The following is a 21,809-nucleotide window of genomic DNA, read 5'->3' as shown; positions in this document are numbered from 1 at the left end:
TCTGTACCTAACACAGGCTACTTTCTTGGTCTTCAAAATCCTCCCACGCACAGAGATGCAATCTTGATGAAAGGAGGAAGTGGGGGAGTGTGGACAGCAATGGTGGCCTCTTTTCTCCAATCCCAGCCAGATGCCTAGCAACATTTTTCTGTGTTCATAGTGGATGATGAAGCCAATAGTATTACCTATCCCACCACTGCCATCCCATACAGCTTAAAACTGAAGCAGAAAACATACCCTCTGTCTGTCCAATAGAATCTACGGCCAATCCAGTCCACAGCAAGACCTTCTGGCACATCTACTCCTTCCTCAATAAGCCTTTCTCGCTGGGAACCATCCATATTAGCTCTCTCTATCCACTTCAGGGCTGTATGGGCAAAGTATATCTACAAAAGAGAACACAGGCATTTCTGATTTTTTTTTTAACTAATGTGGAATGTATACAAATGGCACTAGTCTTTAGGTTGTACAGTGTGTTAAGAGTTTGACTTTGGAGATAGGCACACCTGCAACTAAACTCAAACTAGGCTGCTTCCCAGATATGTGTAACCTTAAGCAAGTTATTCAATGTCTCAGAATCTTTGTTTCCTCTTTGGTAAAATGAGGATAATAATACCAAGCTCATTATATATATATCCTTAGCCATGTATCTGGCACATATTGCTATTGCTATCGGTAATTTAGTAACCCTTGATCACTGGTCAATGACATAGCCATCATGCATGAACTACAGTGGCTTCTGAAAGGGAGCAATGATTTTCAATTAATGAGGGCTACAAGCTGGGCTCAGTCTATAACACCCCACTTCTCTGCAATCAAGAGACACTTAGTCACTGCAGGTCAAAACTGGTTCCCAGTTTTGTCACTTATTTGCTTGATTGCTTTGGATAAATTCTTTAAATTTATTTTACAGATAAATTCTGTAAAAATGAGGAAGTTAGACTAGGTATTTGCCAAAGTTCCTTTAGTCTCTAACCTTATATCCAATCAGATGCCACATAATGACATTTTGGTTGACGACAAACTGCATATACGATGGTGATTCCATAAGATGATAATGGAACTGAAAAATTTCTATCACCTAGTGATGTTGTAGCATTCATAATGTCATAGTGAAATTATTTTTTATAAGTTAGTGTAGCCTAAATGCTCAGTGTTTGTCTACAGCAAGGTACAGTAATATCCTAAGTCTCACATTAATTCACCACTCACTCACTGACTCATCCAGTGCAACTTCCAGTTCTGCAAGCTTCATTCATGGTAAGTGCCCTGTTAAGGTGTATCATTTAAAAATATCTCTTATACCATATTTTTTACTGTACCTTTTCTATCTTTAGAGACACAAATTTTTACTATTGGGTTACAATATTGCTTACAGTATTTGGCATAGCAACATCCGCACAGGTTTGTAGCCTAGGAGCAAGAAGCTAGACCATATAGCTTAGGTGGGTGTAGCTTACACCATCTACGTTTGTGTAAGTGCACTCTACGATGTCTGCACAATGACAAAATTGCCTAATGACACACCTGTCCTTAGTGATACATGACTGTAATTTCATTTTAATTCATCCATCTTGTTCAACAGAAGATTTCTTGCCCATGCAAAGTTCTTTTTCAGTCTAGTATGCACCCTGTCACACAGGTACAAGAATTTCCAAAAGACTGTTTAAAAATGACCCAAAGCAATATACAGATACAATGCAATTCTTATCAAATTACCAACATCATTCTTCACAGAATTAGAAAAAAACAATCCTAAAATTCACATGGAACCAAAAATAAGCATTAAGAGCACAAACAATCCTAAGCAAAAAGAAATAAAGCTGGAGGCACCATAGTACCTGACTTTACACTATAAGGCTGTAGTAACCCAAACAGCATGGCACTAGTATAAAAACAGACACATAAACCAATAGAATGGAATAGAGAACCCAGATGTAAAGTCATATACCTACAACCAATTGATCTTTGACAAAGTCCACAAAAATGTGTACTGGGGAAAGGATATCTTATTCAATAAATTGTGCTGGGGAAATTGGAGTGCCACAAACAGAAGAATGAAACTGGACTCTTATCTCTTACTATATAAAAATTTAACTCAAGATGGATTAAAGACTTAGGTGTAAGCCCAAAACTATAAAAATCCTAGAAGAAAACCCAAGAGAAACTCTTCTGGACATTTGCCTAGACAAAGAATTCATGACTAAGCCCTCAAAAGGAAATGCAACAAAAACAAAGATAGACAAATGGGAATTAATTAAACTAAAAAGCTTCTGCACAGCAAAAGAACTAATCAACAGAGAAAACAGATAACCTACAGTATGGGAGAAAATACTTGCAAACAATGCAGTTCACAAAGGACTAATATCCAGAATCTATAAGGAACTCAAACAACCCATGAAGAAAAAAACAAATAACCCCATTAAAAAGTGGGCAAAGGACATAAACAGACGTTTTTCAAAAGAAGACATACAAGCAGCCTACAAACATATGAAAAAATGCTTAATATCACTAGTCATCAGAGAAATGAAAATCAAAACCACAATGAGAGATCATCTTACACCCATCAGAATAGCTATTATTAAAAAGTTAAAAAAACAACAGATGTTGGTATGGATGTGAAGAAAAAAACAACTCTTATAAGTTGGTGGTGGGAATGTATATTTGCAATTCCCTAGGGAAAAAATATGGAGATTTCTCAAGAGCTAAAAATAGAATGACTTTTTAATCCAGCAATCCCACTACTTTGTATCTACCCAGTGGAAAAGAAAGTATTATATCAAAAAGACACCTGCACTTGTATGTTTATTACAGCACTATTCATAATAGCAAAGTCATGGAATCTAAGTGTCCATCAATGGATGAGTGGATTTTTTAAATGTGTCTCATATATACAACAGAATACTGCTCATAAAAAAGAATGAAATCATTATGAGCAGCAACATGGATGGAACTCAAAGGCATTATACTAAGTGAAATGACTCAAATAGAAAATCAAAAATTGCATGTTCTCACTTATATGTGGGGGCTAAACAATGGGTACACATGGACATACAGAGTGGAATAACAGACATTGGAGACTGCAAGGGTGGGAGGGTGCGGTGGGGGGTAACAGATGAAACACTATCTATGGATACAATGTTCACTAGTCAGGTGACGGGTAAATTAAAAGTCCAGACTTCACTACTACACAATCTATCCATGTAAGAAAACTGTACTTGTACCCCTAAACCTATAAAAATTTATATATATATATATATTTAAAGAGCTATGGGTCAGTTGATAATTTAATGATAGTATTGTAGAATTTTAACTGTCAGTACACATATGTACATAAACTTACAATCAATAATGAGACTATTCAGAAAGTGGTAAGTCGTTAAATAATGGGTTACTATTCTTTCTAAATGAAATAGAAAAGGTTATGTTTCATAAATACAAATAGGGGTACTTCACTCCACTAGGACTGTGCTTCTCAAACTCTAATGTGCCTAAGAATCACCTGAGAATATTACTAAAATGCAGATACTGATTTAGTGGTCAGGTGTGGAACCTGGAGAACTGCAGTTCTAATAACCTGCAGGTGTTGTTGACACTGCTGGCTCAAAGATCACAATCTGAGTAGCAAGAAAATAAGAAAATTAACCCAAGAAACAAAAACCAGCCACCTGACTTAAAATTCATTCTAGGTCTCCATATTCACCTGTTGTAAGAATACCGATTCTGCAGGAATAAAACTAGTTTGGTAATAAATGAATATTGAACTGCCTTTTTTGTATCAATTATTTTTTTCTGTTATTGTAACTGTTCTATGGAACCATATAGATTCAGGTCAGGGAAAAGAAAGAATTATTTGCTAGCATTCAATTGCAAAATTTTAATTTGCAAAAATACTTCTATTCGGCTACCAATCCATACCTATTAAATATAGAATCAATTTGCTTCACTTTGTTTCTTTTGGCCATTTACCAGACTGCTTCAAATCAGGAAGAAACAAAAGCCCAAAGTTTAAAAGCTATTATGTAAAAAAAATTATTAATAAAAGAATTAATGTACCACATAGTAATAACTAAATATGCAGGGGAATTAATAACTATATAAATTTATCATTATTGGGTGATTAATCTCCAAAAGACACTGTAACATCATTTCAAGCACATTCTAACCTAGCACAGATACAACTAAGAAATTAGAGATCAAATGGCCAGCTGATATAGAAATTCTAAGTTACACACAAAACTCATATAAAATATTTATGTAAATAATGTTATTAGTTAGATTGCCATTCCCACATGAACTATACAACTTATGTTCCCTGATTTTCATGGTTAAGAGGTCACTGAATCTCCTCCCCCAGAAGACATATATAAAACACAAATTACTAATCCATACTTCCTATGCCCCAAACCCAACCTTCCACTCCTCTCACTACCAGCAAGTAATCAAAAACCTGCTTATGAAGCTCCTTCTATGTGCATGACACTGGGCTAGTCTCACATCCTCATCTCCAAAGAGGAAACTAAACTGAAAATCCTGTGTAATCATTTCCAACAAAACAGCTAATCGTAGCAAGGACTAGGGTAGCATTATGATAGCAAGAAAGTCCTTAAAATTTCTCAAGTATTACTTCAATATCTATATTTAACTTATTCTGGGCCTAATCATTCAGAGCTTAGCAGAGGATTTTGAAGTAGGTCAGGTCATTTGTTAGTATAAAATCCTCTACTCTGTCCTTAAAGCATGTCCACATCTGTTCAAGCAACAAAACCATACCTTATTTTCCACAGGGTCATGATCTAGGGCATAAACCATTCCCATCTGCTGGCTGAGCAGAGTTCCATAGTCTGTTCCATCAAAATGCATGTGTCGAATATCTTGAGAATTGGCAAACAGCAAAAATGGTTGTGGTCCTGTTAACCAAATTTCAAATATGGCTGAATTTAAAACGTGCCTTAAAAACTAAGAGGCATATCTTACTCTTCCCTTTCATTGTAACTTTTTAGTCAATTTCTACAGTGCTTGTTTTCTTAATTTCCCTCTCGTGTAGCATAGGTGAAGACAGGCAAGAAAATGCCTCTTCCAGGAGGTGACATATTGTCAGAATTTCATCTCTGGCTTCTTCCCTCTCCAGGTCTTTGCTTTTAAAAGCTACTTACTTATTGAAAGAGCCAGCATTAAATAACCAACACCATAGCTAAATGATGCAAGTCTTAGGGTTATACATCTTCTTGATTCACACATACTGAAACACAAATATTAGTAGATTACATACACTAATGTCTGAATAAGTAACTTTCCCTGGCCTGGGAACTTCTTGAAGGGAGGCATGATGATTTTAGTTAATGGCAAGACCCTTGATAATTTGAAGGATTTAGATTATGCTGTATTAATGAAGGTCCTGAGAAGTCAGCAGTATTAGGGTCTCACTAGGGCAAGGTGTACGGGATCATCATTATGTGATAGCATTATGGGCATTATGTATTAAAAGCATAATGAACTTTCAGGAGATATTAAATCAATTTGGTATAAATCTAGAATTTCCATGGCTGTTGAAAGACGCAAGAGATGTAATATCAGAAGACAAAAAAAAAAAAAAAACAGTTGAAGCATAGAACTTTATATTAAATTTTGACATAAAAAGGACAGAATTTGTCAGTGTTATGATTATATTCACTGGAGAGATAAAAATCAAATCAATCAACAAATACTTATTAAATGCCTCTTAATTATAAACTGTTTTAAAACTATTCTTGTCATGACTTTCTCATATACCAAAAATATCCTATCTGATATTATGGCAAATCTTTGCTGGATGCTAATTAAGAACAGAAATATTCTTTAAAAGCATGGTTACCAGTTATATTGTTATTATTCATATTATTCATACTTACAATGTGATTTGCTTTTCTTCCATTTCAAAAATACAAAACCATAAGCAATTAACTTTCCATCTTTCTAAACAAAAAGTTTTCATGAATCTTTTTTCAGGGACACAGTTCCAGACAACCACAGCACTAACCTGAAGCTACACAGCTTTTTTTATCCAGTTGTAGGTCATACCCAGGAAAGCAATCACATTCCCAGGATACTGGGCTGAGAGGAATGCAGAGCTGGCTACATCCACCATTATCGGGTGAGGAACAACCTACAAAAACAATTGCTTGGTAATGATGCTATATCACCCAAAATATAATTATTTTTCGTCAAAGGATAGGGGTGAGCCAACCATTTGTTGGCTTTTTTTTTTTTTTTTTTTGAGATGGAGTTTCAGTCTTTCACCCAGGCTGGAGTGCAATGGCGTGATCTCAGCTCACTGCAACCTCCGCCTCCAGGGTCCAAACAATTCTCCTGCCTCAGCTTCCCAAGTAGCTGGGATTACAGGCACCTGCCACAATGCCCGGCTAATTTTTGTATTTTTAGTAGAGACGGGGTTTCATCATGTTGGTCAGGCTGGTCTCAAACTCCTGACCTCAGGAGATCTACCTGCCTCAGCCTCCCAAAGTGTTAGGATTATAGGTGTGAGCCGCCGCACCCAGCCTATATGTTGATTTTTAAAAACATTTCCACAATCATTCATATGACTGCAATCAAGGTTATTTTTCAGAGATAAAAATCAAAATGTCACAGTACCCTCCTTCCCTATAACCCAACATCTTGGATGTTAATCCTTCACATTCCAGCAGCCCTTGTCCTCTTATTCTACCAACGAGTTCAGGAGCAAGTGCACTGGCAGCTGGCTAGAACAAAAAATCCATTTGATGAGTTTGGTAGCTGGTCTATGCTAATTCTGAGTTACATCCAGTTATCTATATACTTAAGTCTCTATGACGATAAAAGTAGAGAGGTGTTTATTAGGTGCAAGAAACAGACTAAGCACTCTGCATCTGAAGTCTCGCTTAATCGAGGAGGCAAGTATCAGTATCTCTGCAGTGGAAGAAACAGAGACCAAGAGAGGGCAAGTATCTAGACCAAAATCAAAACTGCTAGTAACTGGTAATGCTACCTCAGGGCTGTCACACCTCAAAACCCTTGCTTATAACCACTACACTATGCTGTCTCAACAAAAACAAAAACAAAAAAGCCAAAAACCCCACAAAACTAAATTTAAATCTATATTAATCTGTTGTATCAATATCTTTCAGTATACATTATTGGAAAATCGATTCTCCTTTGACAACAAGAGCAATTTTTAGATGTCACTGAGCAAATGTATGTTTTCAAACAAACAAAAGGTAAATAAAGCAAATAAACTCACCGCTACATGTTTTCCCATCTCTCTCAAGCACTGAGCCTTCAGGACAGAAACATAAGGGACCTTCTGATGTCAGAACACAGTCATGGCTGCATTCAGACACATTGCTTGGACAGGAAACAAGTTCTAATTAATAAATAAAAAGGTCAAGATTAGTTTTAAATCAGGTTTGTAAAAATTTATTGCAATCAGTTTCTAATATTGCTAATATTGCCAGGTGATCCTCCTGCCTTGACCTCCCAATGTGTTGGGATTACAGATGTGAGCCACTGTGCCTAACCTTAATTTTTTCATGTATAATAATGATATTGTGGTTATGTCTGAAAATTAACTGGATATTAAATGATAGGAAGGAATTATAGTTAAGTTTTTTAGATATAATAATGTATCATGATTATGTTTTTTACATGCCTATCCTTTAGACATATACCATGAAATGTAGCACCCGATAGCTATTTTTAAAAATTAAAATAAAAAGAGATAGACAATGAAATATAAGGTAATACAAAGAAACAGGAAAATATCAATAATAAATAGATGATAGATGATTTGTTCCCCAACCTTAGAGATTCTGCTTTGATAGGTCTGAAGTAGAGTCCAGTCGTCCATGGTTTTTGTTTTGTTTTGCTTTTTGAGACAGGGTCTCACTCCATCACCCAGGCTAAAGTGCAGTGGCTTGATGTCAACTCACTGCAGCCTCCTCCTCCTGGTTCAAGTGATCCTTCTGCCTCAGCCTCCTGAGTAGCTGGGACCACTGGCATGGGCCAACATGCCTGGCTAATTTTATTTTATTTTATTTTATTTTTGTATTTTAGTAGAGATAGGGTCTCACCATGTTGCCCAGGCTGGCAGTCATCCATGTTTTAAAAAGCCAAACAAAATAAAACTCCAAGGTAATTATGATGCACACTGCTGATTGAAGATCACCAACCCAGATCATAGCCACCTTGGAAACATATTGAAAATGAAGAAAAATAATGCAATAAATACTTGTTGCTATGACTTACGAAGACATCGTTTCCCATCAGGAAGCAGAACAAATCCTACAGGGCATGTGCAGTAATAGGATCCAGGGGTGTTTTTACACCCAAGAGTACAGCCATGATTCCAAAAAGCACATTCATTAACATCTGCACAATGACAACAGCAAAATACATTCAAATGGCTATTTTTGAAAATAAGTTGTGCTATCACTAATAAGTCATCACAACGTAGGGTATCTTACATTTGTATATGCTGTAATTGATCATGGAAAGTCTGTTTTCCATACTCTAGCAAAAGGTAAAATAAGTCAATTCAATGATGATGAAAGCCATTTCTATTCTGTCACGTTTTATGCATTTTGTTTTCCCTGAGACAGAGTCTGGCTCTGTCACCCAGGCTGGAGTGCAATGCCACGATCTCGGCTCACTGCAACCTCTGCTTCCCAAGCTCAAGTGATCCTCCCACCTCAGCCTCCTGAGTAGCTGGGACTATAGGTGCACACCACAAACCTTGGCTAATTTTTGTATTTTTTGTAAACATGGGGTTTTGCTATGTTGCCCAGGCTGATCTTGAACTCCAGGATTCAAGTGATCTGCTTGCCTTGGCTTCCCAAAGTCCTGGGATTACAAGTGTGAGTCACCACGCCCGGCCCAGCTTATACTTTCAAACACAGATTTTCAAATTAGAATTACCCTTGGAAAAAATGTAGTATTATTTCCTTTGAAAAGATATACCATGCCATTTAAGTTAGGGATTCTTGAAAGCTCTTTACAAGCTTAGGACATTTCCTATTGTGCTCTTCACCCTTCAAGACTGATCAGAGCCCTTTCCCTAAATATGGAAACCTTCTCCAGCTGTTTTATTATGGCTGAAGCCCCGGCCTTCCAGCTCACTGTTTCTATGCCATGGCTTTCACCCACTGGTCTCACGTAAGCAAGGGGTTATAATTAACAGGCAGATGTTAGATTTACCTGAGGTCTCACCCCAGCTAATTCCACTGGATGTGTGCTGCAGCCATTGGATTATTTTCATCACTAAACTACTGCACCTTCCAGGAAAAAGGACATAGTTTTTCTCCTGGGTTCATTGCACTTGGTCCAGAATCTGAAAACAGGAGGATCCCTAGACAACCAGCCTGATTCAGTTTCCCAAGCTTCCTACTAGATCTTTTTGGGATAAGAGTCACATACTCTTTGAGAATCTTATGATCCCTATGAAACCACTCCCCTAAAAATGTACGCATACTGAAATTTTGCACACAAACGCAGAGGTTGGTAGAATCCACTTAGAGAATCCCTGCCTTATATCAACCCCTAAGCATCCTCTCAGAGTATTTGATCTAGAAACACAAGATATGAAGAAGATAGGAAAGTATTACAAAGGCTTTACAAACAAGAAAAAATAAATAAAAAATAGTCTTCAGAGGTTGTGCGGGAGAGGGGGAGAATGGACTTGAAGTCGGTTTTCCATTGAAGTTCTGGCTAGCCCACTGAAGACAAGCCACTGGCTCAGCTGGGCATTCCTCCCCTCAAGCAGCGACTCTTCCATTACTTTCACAGTACTTTCCGTCATTACCTTCACAATACTTCCGGTCTCGACTTAAGGCGTATCCCTCTGCACACGTGCACAAGTGTGACTGGGCGTCTTGCCCACACACAGTGCTGCTGCAGTTTCCTTTCCTCGATTTGTGAAGTTTCTGCTCTAAAAGAGAAGATGCTTTATTTGGAGTGGAGCCGTGTTTTGACAGAGGACACTGCTAAATCTCTTCCTGATTCTTAAGAGGTCTTATCTCTCTGCAACGTCTGCAGCCGCATCTCTCACGGATGCAAACTTAGCCAGAGCCCAGATTCCCCAGCATCCCAAAGCCCACTTTTTTCTCCAATTGTATTACTTCTCCAACACCTCTCAGGATTGGGCGTCCTGAGTAGCTGGGATGTCATTTCTTAGGTTGCGAATACTAAACACTACTTATTAGCTTTTTCATTCTAATTTACTTTTATCACAAAAAAGCAAACAAATTCTGCAAATGAAATAAATGAAATAATCTGCTTAAGAAATTAAAACAGATTCAAACCTAAGAATATTTTTTTTTCTGAGACTAGGTCTCCCTCTGTTGCCCAGGCTGAAGTGCAGTGGCACGATCTTGGCTCACTGCAACCCCAGCTTCCTGTGTTCAAGCGATTCTCCTACCTCAGCCTCCCAAGAAGCTGGGATTACAGGCACACACCACCACACCCAGCTAATTTTTGTATTTTTAGTAGAGACAGGTTGACCAGACTGGTCTCAGACTCCTGACCCCAAAGTGTTGGGATTACAGGCGTGAGTCACCATGCCTGGCCAAGAATACTTTTTAAGTGTAATATTTATAGGTTAGATATGTAAGCTATTTAGCTGTTTTTAATATCATTATTTAACGAACATCTTTCAGACTCAATCTATACCATTGCTATATCTCTGCTCCTCAAATTTCTGAAGTTATTGCTGCCAGCGTCCCATATGTTCCAAATATCCCATAATAAATCATAAAATCTGCTCAGTGAGTTGGGTGCTTGGGTTGAATTAGCCAGCTATGTTGAACAAGTGGTCAATTTTGTACCATTGATTTTCAGAGCCAGAATCAAGCGCTAAACTAGTAACACCTACAGTTGGCCCTCCATATCTGTGGATTCAACCAACCCAGGACTGAAAATATTTGGGAAAAAAAAATCCACAAAGCAAAGTTCCAGAAAACAAAATATGAATTTGCCATATGCCAAGCACTATGTTGAATTCACAGGAAGGAAGTGATGTAGGCATTGTATTAGGTATTATAAGTAATTTAGAGATGATTTAAAGTATATGGGAGGATGTGCCTAGGTTATATACAAATACACCATTTTATATTAGGGACTTAAGCATTTGCAGATTTGGGTGTCTTGGGGGATACCAATCCCCCATGGATACTGGGGGACAACTACATATCTCTTTCGAAAAAGTTAATGAGATTTTTGTTTCTTTTGCACCTTACTTTTTGCCCATTTTAAAAACAATAGGACCATTGTAAAATACTATGAGAAATACAGAAGTAAGCTTAAGTATAAGGGCAGATACCTAGAATGCAGATAGATACAGAGGCCAGAGGTCTGGCAAGAGGTGAAGGCCAAGGAAAACTACTGGGGTCATGGATTTTGAAGCCATGGCATTGTTAAAATCAGCTAGAACTGATGTATCGTGGAAACTGCTGAGGACCTGAGGAAAGGACTGCTGAGAACACCACCACTGCTGGGAAGGACACACGAAACAAATCAGCAAGAGCCTGAGCAAAGCGGGCAGAGGACCTGAGACTGTTCTCCAAGTAGGTTTGGTTTCTCTGATCTGTTTATCTACTGATAAAGAAGTCTCCTCTGTCTGTATCCATTTCCCTCTATTTCAAAACTCAAAAGATAAAATTTCAACAAATTTAATTAAAGGATCAAATTAGCTTTTATTTGGGATTCATGAATTGGCCAACATCTTGTCTAAAAATAGACAGATGCTACACTGGCCGTGGCAGCACAGTCAGTTTTGTGATATCGCTTGAGCAGGAACAAGAAAATAGCATAATGCATATCGTGGATTGGTTAACATCAGTTTACTTCAGGTTACTTTCCTCGTAAAGGTTAAACCAGATGGAATTTCCTTATGATACCAGTTAAAGCTGACCTGTTTGGGGATTTGGCTATCATCTCTCTCCTGATACCTCAGGGGGTCAGATAAACAAGTTAGTTTTGGTTTGGTGATTGGAATTTTAGCATGAGTGACTTCATTTTGGTTTAGTCTGTTGGGGCCAATTGCAGGAGCTCAGTCCAAATCAGTTGCCTCCCACAAATTTTATTTAACATCACTAGACATGACCAATAACAGTAAGATTCAATAGAAACATTTTCTTGCCCCCTTGAAAATGTCCCTAGCATACACTGAGATCACCAGAGAGTATGCCACCCTCTAAAGATTCTGATTTGGTAAATCAAAGGCTCAGGAATCTGCATTTTTACAGAATCAGGAGTGATTATGATATCAGGAGGCTGTTTCACACACTTTGAGAAGCACTGGCCTAATGTACTAGCGAAATATTACACCTTCATCTTAGTTACAAGTAATTACTTTTAGCTAGTCTGTGTTATTTTCTTAGTTATTTTGAACCTGTTGTTTCAATTCTCTTTACAGAATTAAATGCAAAATCAGTCTTGTTAACTCTCAATACCATTGCAGTATTACCTGCTAAATCAGTTAAGATTTACATTGAATGATCTTGTGCATAACTGATTCCAAAAATTTTATTTCTTGCCTATGGTTTTTATGCTAATTATACATATATAGTTACATTATTTTTCATGTTCTATATGTTTCAGTTAAACTATCAAAATTTTAAGCAAAATTAAAAATAAAATGGCCTAAAGTTTAAAAGTGAATGACTAAAATTGGAAACTTGTAAATATTGAAGACAAAATTCATCCACTTTAAATTTCTTTTTAAAAAGCAGTAATATGTTTAACTTTTATTTTTATGAACTTTACAAGTGAACAACAACAAAAATCCAGAAAGGTTTGAGTTGGCCTTTTTTTTTTTTTTTTTTTTTTTTTTTTTTTTTTTTTTTTTTTTTTTTTTTGAGACGGAGTCTCGCTCTGTCACCCAGGCTGGAGTGCAGTGGCCGGATCTCAGCTCACTGCAAGCTCCGCCTCCCGGGTTTACGCCATTCTCCTGCCTCAGCCTCCCGAGTAGCTGGGACTACAGGCGCCGCCACCTCGCCCGGCTAGTTTTTTGTATTTTTAGTAGAGACGGGGTTTCACCGTATTAGCCAGGATGGTCTCGATCTCCTGACCTCGTGATCCGCCCGTCTCAGCCTCCCAAAGTGCTGGGATTACAGGCTTGAGCCACCGCGCCCGGCCTGAGTTGGCCTTTTAATAGCACTGAAATGCAACCACTTTCTTGAGGTAACAAAAAATTGAAACACTATGCTTCTTACAAAAATCTTTCCTTTGCCTTATAAAAATCTTTCCAAACTCAGCATACTGGATGATTACTGGGTTATGAATCAGGAAAACTGAATTTTGACTTGGTTCTTCCTTTTACAGCGTATCACTTTATCTCTTTGACCTAAGTTTCCTAATTCGCAAAATAAACTTGTTGAAATAGATATTTGCTGAGATCCCTCTTTTAAAAAAAATTCTATAGTTATAAACAGAATTAAATGTTTGTGATAAATTCTTCTGAGTTTATACCTCTAAAGATTATCAAACCTTAATTACTGCTTATAGTATGGTAACAGAGAATCAAACTGTCTAATGAAGAAAATGACTATTGTCTCAGGTATTGAAAATGCTTTGCTCTTCTAGATCCAGTAATTTTTTTCTTTTTTCCCATACCTTTCTACTACCTCTCACCTGGATTTATATCTGTTCTTATCATGATCATCACCATCGTCACTACCACAATTATGTACATGCATCTTTTTTCCATCGATAAACTTCTGAGGCCAAGGCACAGTTATAGTCCCAGTAACACCTAGCATGGTGCCTTTTACAACACAGGCATCCAGTAAACGTTTAGAATACATCCACAAAAAAACCCCTGTGATCATGCCACCTGCAACCTAACTCCCTATTTGTTTTTTTCTCAAAGTTCCAATCAACCTTAGAGCTAGAACTCAAAACAGTTTGTCACAAGATGCTAGCCTAGTACTTTTTCCACTGTACCATGCTGCTGATGGTTTTAGTGATGCTTATTGACAATATACATCTCTCTTCAATAATGGACATAGGCAGGAAAGAAATCACCATTCTCCTCTGCCTAGTTGTGCTGATGACATGACCTGAATTCAGACACTAAACACTTTAAAAGGTCATTTTAGGTGGTGGCAAAACACAGAGGATTGAGGGTTATATTTTCTTTAATCTCCTTAATCTTCTGCTGTTCTTTAGCTTCAAAATAGGCCAAAGCTAGCACTGAGAATGCTGCTGCTGACCTCAGATAACACCCCTTCTGAGAGCTGAGCAATGAGGCTTAATTACCTCTGAGATCATTAAACCTCCTAATCATGGAGTTTAATGTCCACCACCAACTGCACCTTCAGTAACTGCCTGGCTAGCACACAGGCACTCATGGGCTTTACTGCAGCACAGAGAATCTGTAGATTTTACCCTGGCCCAGTTCTGAAACAATGCACTTGGGATTCCCTTTCCTGTTTTTTTTCACTGATCACATCTTTGTCTACCTCAAATTCCATGTAAGACGCACCTCATCAACAAAGCCTTTCTAGTCTCTTCCATTCAAACCCATAAACTTTAGTCATTCTAAAGTCATAACTAAATATTTGGCATCCCCAATATTTAGCACACAACAATAAAAATTTTGAATAACACTTTGTAAAGTATTTATATTATCACATTTCATTTTCATAACAAGCCCTTGAGCTACACAGAGCAAGTATCACCTTCCATTTTACAGATTAGGAAATAGTGCCTTGTTAAGGATCATATAGAAAATAGAGTGTAGAACTGGGATGCTATTCCAAGCCTTCTGACCGTAACCCCCCTCTTTTTACCAGATACGTACAATTCTGTGTGTGTGTGTGTGTTTATATTTATGCATTTGTATAAATATAAACATGCACATAAAATATATGTTAGTTTTATGAAATGTCTGTAAAAACCTGGTTATGTTTTTGCTTCATTTGTTTATTATCTTCATCATTAATGAGTTCTCAATAAATGACTGCCTCAACTTCCTCAAAACCTTCTCAGACTGAACAGTATAGCAGTTTACTCTTGTCAGCTGATAGAAATATAAGGAAGAAAATACAAGAATGGCCATTCTGTGCTATTGAAATTCCTAATTACAGTAAAAAAAGAAAAAGAAAAAAATCACCTAGCCAGAATTTAGCCACATGGTATCATATTCATCTGTACCCTTTTAGGAATCAAAAAGTAAATGAATCAACAAACTTAAAGCACTTTAAAAATAATGCTTTTGACCAGGCGCAGTGGCTTATACCTGTAATCCCAGCACTTTGGGAGGCCAAGGCGGGCAGATCACCTGAGACCAGGAGTTGGAGACCAGCCTGGCCAACATGGTGAAATCCCGTCTCTACTAAAAATACAAAAATTAGCTGGGTGTGGTGGCGCATGCCTGTAGTCCCAGCTACTTGGAAGGTTGAGACATGAGAATTGCTTGAACCTGGGAGGTGGAGGTTGCAGTGAGCCAAGATCATGCCACTGTACTCCAGCATAGGCGACAGAGCAAGACTCCATAGCTAAATAAATAAATAAATAAATAAATAAATAAATAAATAAATAAAATGCTTTTAACTCTTAAAAGAGCCCTTCAGGCCCATTGAGTCTTTTCTTATTGTATCCTCATTTCTAGCAGTTTGGTTGCCCATAGCAGGAAGATGGAAAATACAAGCCATGACATATGTACAACTATTATGTATCCATAATTAAAAATACATTTTAAAAAGACAAGGTGTATATGCCTCCACTCCCATTGTCACCACCACACCCCACCCACATTCACCAATGGCAGAAGTGGCTGCATGAGTCCAGTGTTCTTTCTCGCTGAGCCCAGATGTAGCCTTAATCTTGCATTCCAGATTGCCAGTGTCAATGGCTGCAAGACAGTAGGTAATTTCCCACACAGACTAGAAACCCTAGGTCAGGGTTCCTTCCAGAGAGAGATAGTACAATTTGAGTATCAAAACGGTAGCAATTACAGTGAATAAAAATGTCAATTATTTTTTAAAATCCATGACTTTATAGAGATACTTAAAGAAAAAGTGACCTTTGGAGGATGCTGGATGGTTAGGACACTAACTCTTTGTTTTGAAAACAGGTAAATTAAGAAATAGGATCGAACACTGAATTACCTTTCCTATAAAGGCTCCTCCTCCAAAGGACAATCATATATCTCATTTGGAAAGGCTCCTCTTTGTATAAGAATCCCAGCTAATATATGCATAAACAGTGATGGAATTAGAATGTCATTGCCTGCTTTGAACATCTAATAAAAAATGGCTCCAGGCAATGATAATCAATAGCTTCTAAAACCATTAAGCAAAAGACTGATGGGGAACTTGCAGTGGCTGGACAATGCTGGTGAACTCTGAAATGCTAATTAATTTTGAACATCCTGAAAAAGAATAAGAACCAGCCCCATGTGCCTTTTAATGTGGTACAGTGGGGAAGCTTACAGAACCAACTGCAGTGCCACCCATAAAGCATTCTTGCAAACAATATGATTCTGATCAGATTTCTAAGCCTAAACTACCAGTTTATAGGTAACAAGGAAAGTAGAGAAACATGTTAAATGACACATGGGGATATAATCTGCAAAATCCAGAAAGTGAAAAATTCTACAGGACTAATGATCTGTTTTCCTGAACAAACAAGTGGCAAGAAAAAGCCTCAGGTTAGAAAATAAACAGAGGCCACAGCCAGGTATGTGAAAACCTGCAAGATGTGAGAGCCAGCAGCAAGAAAGAAAACATAAAAATGATAAGGAGCAATTTCAAGAATTTAAAAGACATTTCAAATGGCAGCCATTTGGTGTCAGGGCAAACCCAGCTTTGCCCCAAACCAGTGCTATGCTTGCTGCAATGGCATGTATCCTTGTAAATGTGACTCTAGTCACTAAGAAAATGTCAATAACTATAAATGATGTTAAGAAAATATAGCAATCCATATTCTACTAATAGTTCCATGAAGAATAACAAAATTTTATGTATTTAAACTAATAATTTAAAATTATATGAACTAAATATTTATCTTTCTAGGATGATTCTTTTCCAGGGGTTTCAAAATAACCAAGATTTTATAGTAGATACTCCAGCAACAAAATAATCAAAACAAATTAGACTCCTACCTTGGCAATTTTAGCTATACTAATTGCTTCCAGAAGCAAGTACATTTCCAGGCGGGCACAATTATCCTTCATGAACACAGAATTAAATTCAGCCATCTTTTTATGCATGAAATGAATGTAAAGCATTTTACACAGTGTTAGTAATAAATAACCTTCATTTCCCAAAGAATATGCTTTTGAAGCTCTCTTACAACTTAAAACTGAAATCTACATTTAAAGAATACAGAAAAAAGCAAAAATATTTGGACCCTTTTACAACATAGTATCTATGAGCAATAAACTAGTTGTAAAATCCCCAGAAGTTGAACTTGAAATACTTTTCATTAAGATGTGTACAAAAATGTTCCCACACTATTTCTGAGATTTGTATAATAGTGTAGGTGTCAGGGCAGCCAGGATATCTGGCTAATGAGTTTAATCATGCCAACAAAAAATGTGGTATTCATCCTGTGCCTGTTTTCGGACAGCCAGGGGAGAAGCAAGAGAGAAAGAGAAAGACTTTAAGTTCCTGAAATTGAAAAAAAAAATTAAAGAAAAATTTAAAAGGAAAAAGAGAAATAAGATTGTGACTCCATGATCTGTGCAAACTGAAGCACTTAACTACCAGGAGGCCATGGATAAATAATGATACGCTGAATTACAGGCTTTCCCAAAACAAATAAGGCACATGTAAAATACGAAATGATAGATAATAGAGTGTATTTGGAGATGCAGCATGGTATCAGTCTGCCTGGGTTCAAATCCCAATTCCACCACCCTGTGACCTTCAACAAGATATTGTGACATCTCTAAACCTCAGAACTTTTAATTTATAATATTACACTAATTATCACAATTAATAGAGCTGTTGTAAAGATGAAGTGAGATATTGTAAGGAAAATCCTTAAATTATCACAAGAACAGATAATTTGGTACACATGCAATAATTATGGTATCTCTGTGAGCCAAGAAGTTGCATGTACTTAGATGGGTTATTTCAAATTCCAATTGAAACAAACAGACAACAAAAACAAAAACCTATGTACTCAGATATCACATATCTTTAAAACGTGTTCCTTACTATATTATTTAGGAGATAGAGTGCCAAATAATTTTTTTTCGTTTGGTTTTTTTTTCTGGGGTGGGTGGGGTTTGAGACAGAGTCTTGCTCTGTTGCCCAGACTAGAGTGCAGTGGCCTGATCTCGGCTCACTGCAATCTCTGCCTCCCGAGTTCAAGTGGTTCTCCTGCCTCAGCCTCCCAAACAGCTGGGATAACAGGCGGACGCCACCATATGCAGCTACTTTTTGTATTTTATTTTATTTTATTTTTTCAGTAGAGACAGGGTTTCACCATGTTGGCCAGGCTGGCCTCAAACTCCTGACCTCAGGTGATCCACCCGCCTTAGCCCCCCAAGGTGCTAGGATTACAGGTGTGAGCCACCGTGCCTGGCTCGCTTGTTTTTTCAACTCTTGTTTATTAAAGTCGTTTAGGCATTGGGAATGCAATGGAGAGTTGTATTCTCTGTCCTCCAAGGACTAAGGAATATAAAAAGACAGACAACTACAGCAAAGCATGGTAAGTGTCATATGATTGGGGAAATTCTCTGAGAACACATTCTCTGGAACAGCTAACTTTGGCTCACAGTGGATCAAGGAAGGTGTTCCTGAAGGAAGTCACATTGGACCTGTTTCTCAAAGAACGAGGGGAGACAGCCAGTGAAGGGACAGAGGTGGCGAGTTCCTGAGTATGCAGACGGGGCTGGAGAAGAGAGCAAGTGTACCTCATGAAAGGAAAGTACATCTTTGAGAATGGTTGCAACAGAGAATGTAATACAAACAAGGGTTGAAAGAAGAAGCTGAGAAATGAGCAGAAGACTTGGTGAACCTGAGGAAGACACTACACTTTAATTATTGGTGGTTAGGAATTGTCAGCAAATTTTAATCAAACGGTGACATGACTGGGCCTTCTTTTTGAGGGACTATGCTCCCTGCAGCAGAGAAAATGGAGACAGGGATACTAGTCAGGAGGATGCTGGAGAGAGAAACCTGTGGGAAGGGCACAGTGGTTAGATCGTAAAGGGTAGAATTGTTGGGATGCAGAGATTGATTTCATGGGATGAGAGTGAGGAAGACGAAGGAACAGGCAACTCCTCGGTTTTTGCTTTGGGAGATGGGGTGGAGAGTGACGCCATTCACTGAGTTGATTACACTAGAGGGAGAGGAGCTGGGGAAGAGGGAGGTGAAAGTTGCTAGGTCAGTTATTTTCTTTGAGTCTGAAACACTTGGAAAAAATCCAAATAGACATGCTTACAAGGCAGATAATTATAAGGGCCTTGATAAGGATATTTTTACTGAGCCCAAACATACGCATTTTATGGGCCACTTGCAGGACCCTGAGCTTGGAAGGTGCAGACAGCAAGCAGGCATGGCCCAGAAGAAGGACCAGGGCAACTGCTCTTTAGGAAACTGGTCAGATCATCAGAAAACAGCCTGATGGTAAAACTGTGGCTCTATTACTTGGACTTAGGGTGCAGCATGCAGTTATATCTGCAGCATGAAGCTCCTCCAGAATGAGACAACCTGAATCTACAAGCCAAGGACTTGTTCAAACCAACAAACCAATCTTCCACGTGAAGTTCTGTGGCTTTGCCTTTTGCAAACCCCTGCCTTGCCTTGGCCAGGCAGTCTTCACTAGGGCTGCTCCTTTTTGTATATTATGAATAAATTCCCATGTTTAAAGTCAATTGTCTCTGTAGCTTAACTCTGCAGCTGATCTTTGCAGCTTGACACTCATTATGCCTGAGTCCTTTTTAAAAAAAATTTGTCTAGAGCCCCCCCCGAGAAAAGAGGTCTGAACTGCAAATAATAGATTCAAGAGTCCTATGGGCTGCTGCATAGGAAATAAAACAGAAAAATGACATGGGTTGTGTCACTGTTAGAGAGTAATGATGTACATAACCATATGAATGGTTCTGAGAAATTCCACTCAAGAAAAAACTCATTCAACTTTATTGAACACACAATCTCTAAATTGCTTGACCCCGAAAGGTTTTTTCTCCTAAGTAACCTCATTAAATCCCATAGAACTAGAGTTTTGAGGCCAGGCACTGTGGCTTATGCCTGTAATCCCAGCACTTTGAGAGGTCAAGGTGGGTGGATCACCTGAGGTCAAGAGTTTAAGACCAGCCTGGCCAATATGGCAAAACCCCGTCTCTACTAAAAATACAAATTAGCTGGGCATGGTGGTGGGTGCCTGTAATCCCAGTGACTCAGGAGGCTGAGGCAGAGAGAATTGCTTAAAACCCAGAAAGCGGAGGTTGCAATGAGCTGAGATTGCACCACTGCACTCCAGCCTCAGCAATAGAGCGAGAGACTGTCTCAAAAAAAAAAAAAAAAAAAAAACTAGAGTTTTGTAGAACATGCTTTGATAAATGATAGCTTAGGCATTTTGCAAGAAGTAAGTTTATTGATATTCGTATTTGTATAAATATTTATATTTTATAACAAAAATAATATCAACCAGATTATATGATTTTTCTGTTATTTCTTCATTGAAGTAGCTTCACTACTAAATGCTTTGTAAAGCAAAGTACTACCTTCCAGATCACCAGAGGAGCTGCAATTTAGGCATAATATCCATGAGGAACTAACCAGTCTCTAGAGAATATGTCTTTACATCTGAAGGATAGGCTGGGCACAGTGGCTCATGCCTGTAACCCCAGGACTTTGGGAGGCTTAGGCAGGCAGATCGCTTGAGCTCAGGAGTTTGAGACCAGCCTGGGCGATATGGTGAAACCCCACATCTACCAAAAATACAACAAAATTAGCCAGATGTGGTGATGCACGCCTGTAATCCCAGCTACTCAGGAGGCTGAGGCAGGAGGATTGCTTGATGCCAGGAGATGGAGGTTGCAGTGAGCCGAGATCACACCATTGCACTCCAGCCTAGGCAACAGAGCCAGACTTCGTCTCAAAAAAAAAAAAAAAAAAAAAATCTGAAGGATGTCAGACACATTGAAAACCTGATAAAATTTGTATACCATCTCCCTAGGTGGAACAGTGCATATTTTTTCATCTAACCCTAAAATCAAGAGATCCACAGGCCCTACATCACAGGTAAAGAGCTCCTGCTTTCTAAGACACTGAAACAATTTAAACCAAATCAATAATCGCCAAAATAACAGTGCCCCTGAAATCAAAAGTCCTTTGCACTTGGAGTATGTGTGAAGCGCATCTTTTGGTCAGTAACCTAAGCCAATCTCCAATACCAATTGTCTTCCGGGTTCCAGGTTTATCTGTGGCTCTGCAGCTGGCAGAGGCTTTCCAATCAAATTCTATTACTTGCCACATTGTTTGGGACTGCTCTTTAGTGAATCATTGTAGATTTTCTTCTGCAATTCACGCTTTCAGTTATCCTATTTGAACTCCCTGTCACAGAGGCTAAGTAGTGAGGGGCTCTGAAGAGACGATATATTTATGGTAGAAAGAACACTAAACTGAGAGATTGATGATAGGACATTTTCTCCCACATTCATCATTAACTAGCTATGTAATCATGGAAAAGATGATCTATTTCTTCAGGTCTCTCAATTACAAAATGAGTACAATTATTCCTACCCTTCCTGTCTCACAACATTGCTGTGACAAACCGATAAACTAAAGCCCATGAAAACACTTTGAAAATTCGGAGGTTACATATAAATGTAAGAGAGGATG

At 38.2% G+C, this 21,809-nt stretch overlaps 1 protein-coding gene across 2 annotated transcripts in view; it reads right to left on the bottom strand.

Annotated features, from left to right (window-relative positions):
- EGF (epidermal growth factor) overlaps nt 1–21,809 on the bottom strand; it is a 101,433-nt gene that overhangs the window by 44,081 nt on the left and 35,543 nt on the right. The window contains exons 6-11 of one of the 2 annotated variants that reach the window (XM_007999539.3): nt 9,812–9,937; nt 8,260–8,382; nt 7,256–7,378; nt 6,020–6,145; nt 4,774–4,910; nt 238–386 (exon numbers count right to left, since the gene is read on the bottom strand). In XM_007999539.3, coding sequence (XP_007997730.3) covers nt 238–386; nt 4,774–4,910; nt 6,020–6,145; nt 7,256–7,378; nt 8,260–8,382; nt 9,812–9,937 — 784 coding nt within the window. The remainder of the gene's footprint in view (nt 1–237; nt 387–4,773; nt 4,911–6,019; nt 6,146–7,255; nt 7,379–8,259; nt 8,383–9,811; nt 9,938–21,809) is intronic. The other variant, XM_037990891.2, reaches the window with a different exon arrangement.

Source organism: Chlorocebus sabaeus, chromosome 7 (assembly GCF_047675955.1).
Source record: "Chlorocebus sabaeus isolate Y175 chromosome 7, mChlSab1.0.hap1, whole genome shotgun sequence".
Lineage (NCBI taxonomy): Eukaryota > Metazoa > Chordata > Mammalia > Primates > Cercopithecidae > Chlorocebus > Chlorocebus sabaeus.
Note: the sequence above shows the minus strand (reverse complement) of the source record. Positions and strands in the feature narration are given on the sequence as shown.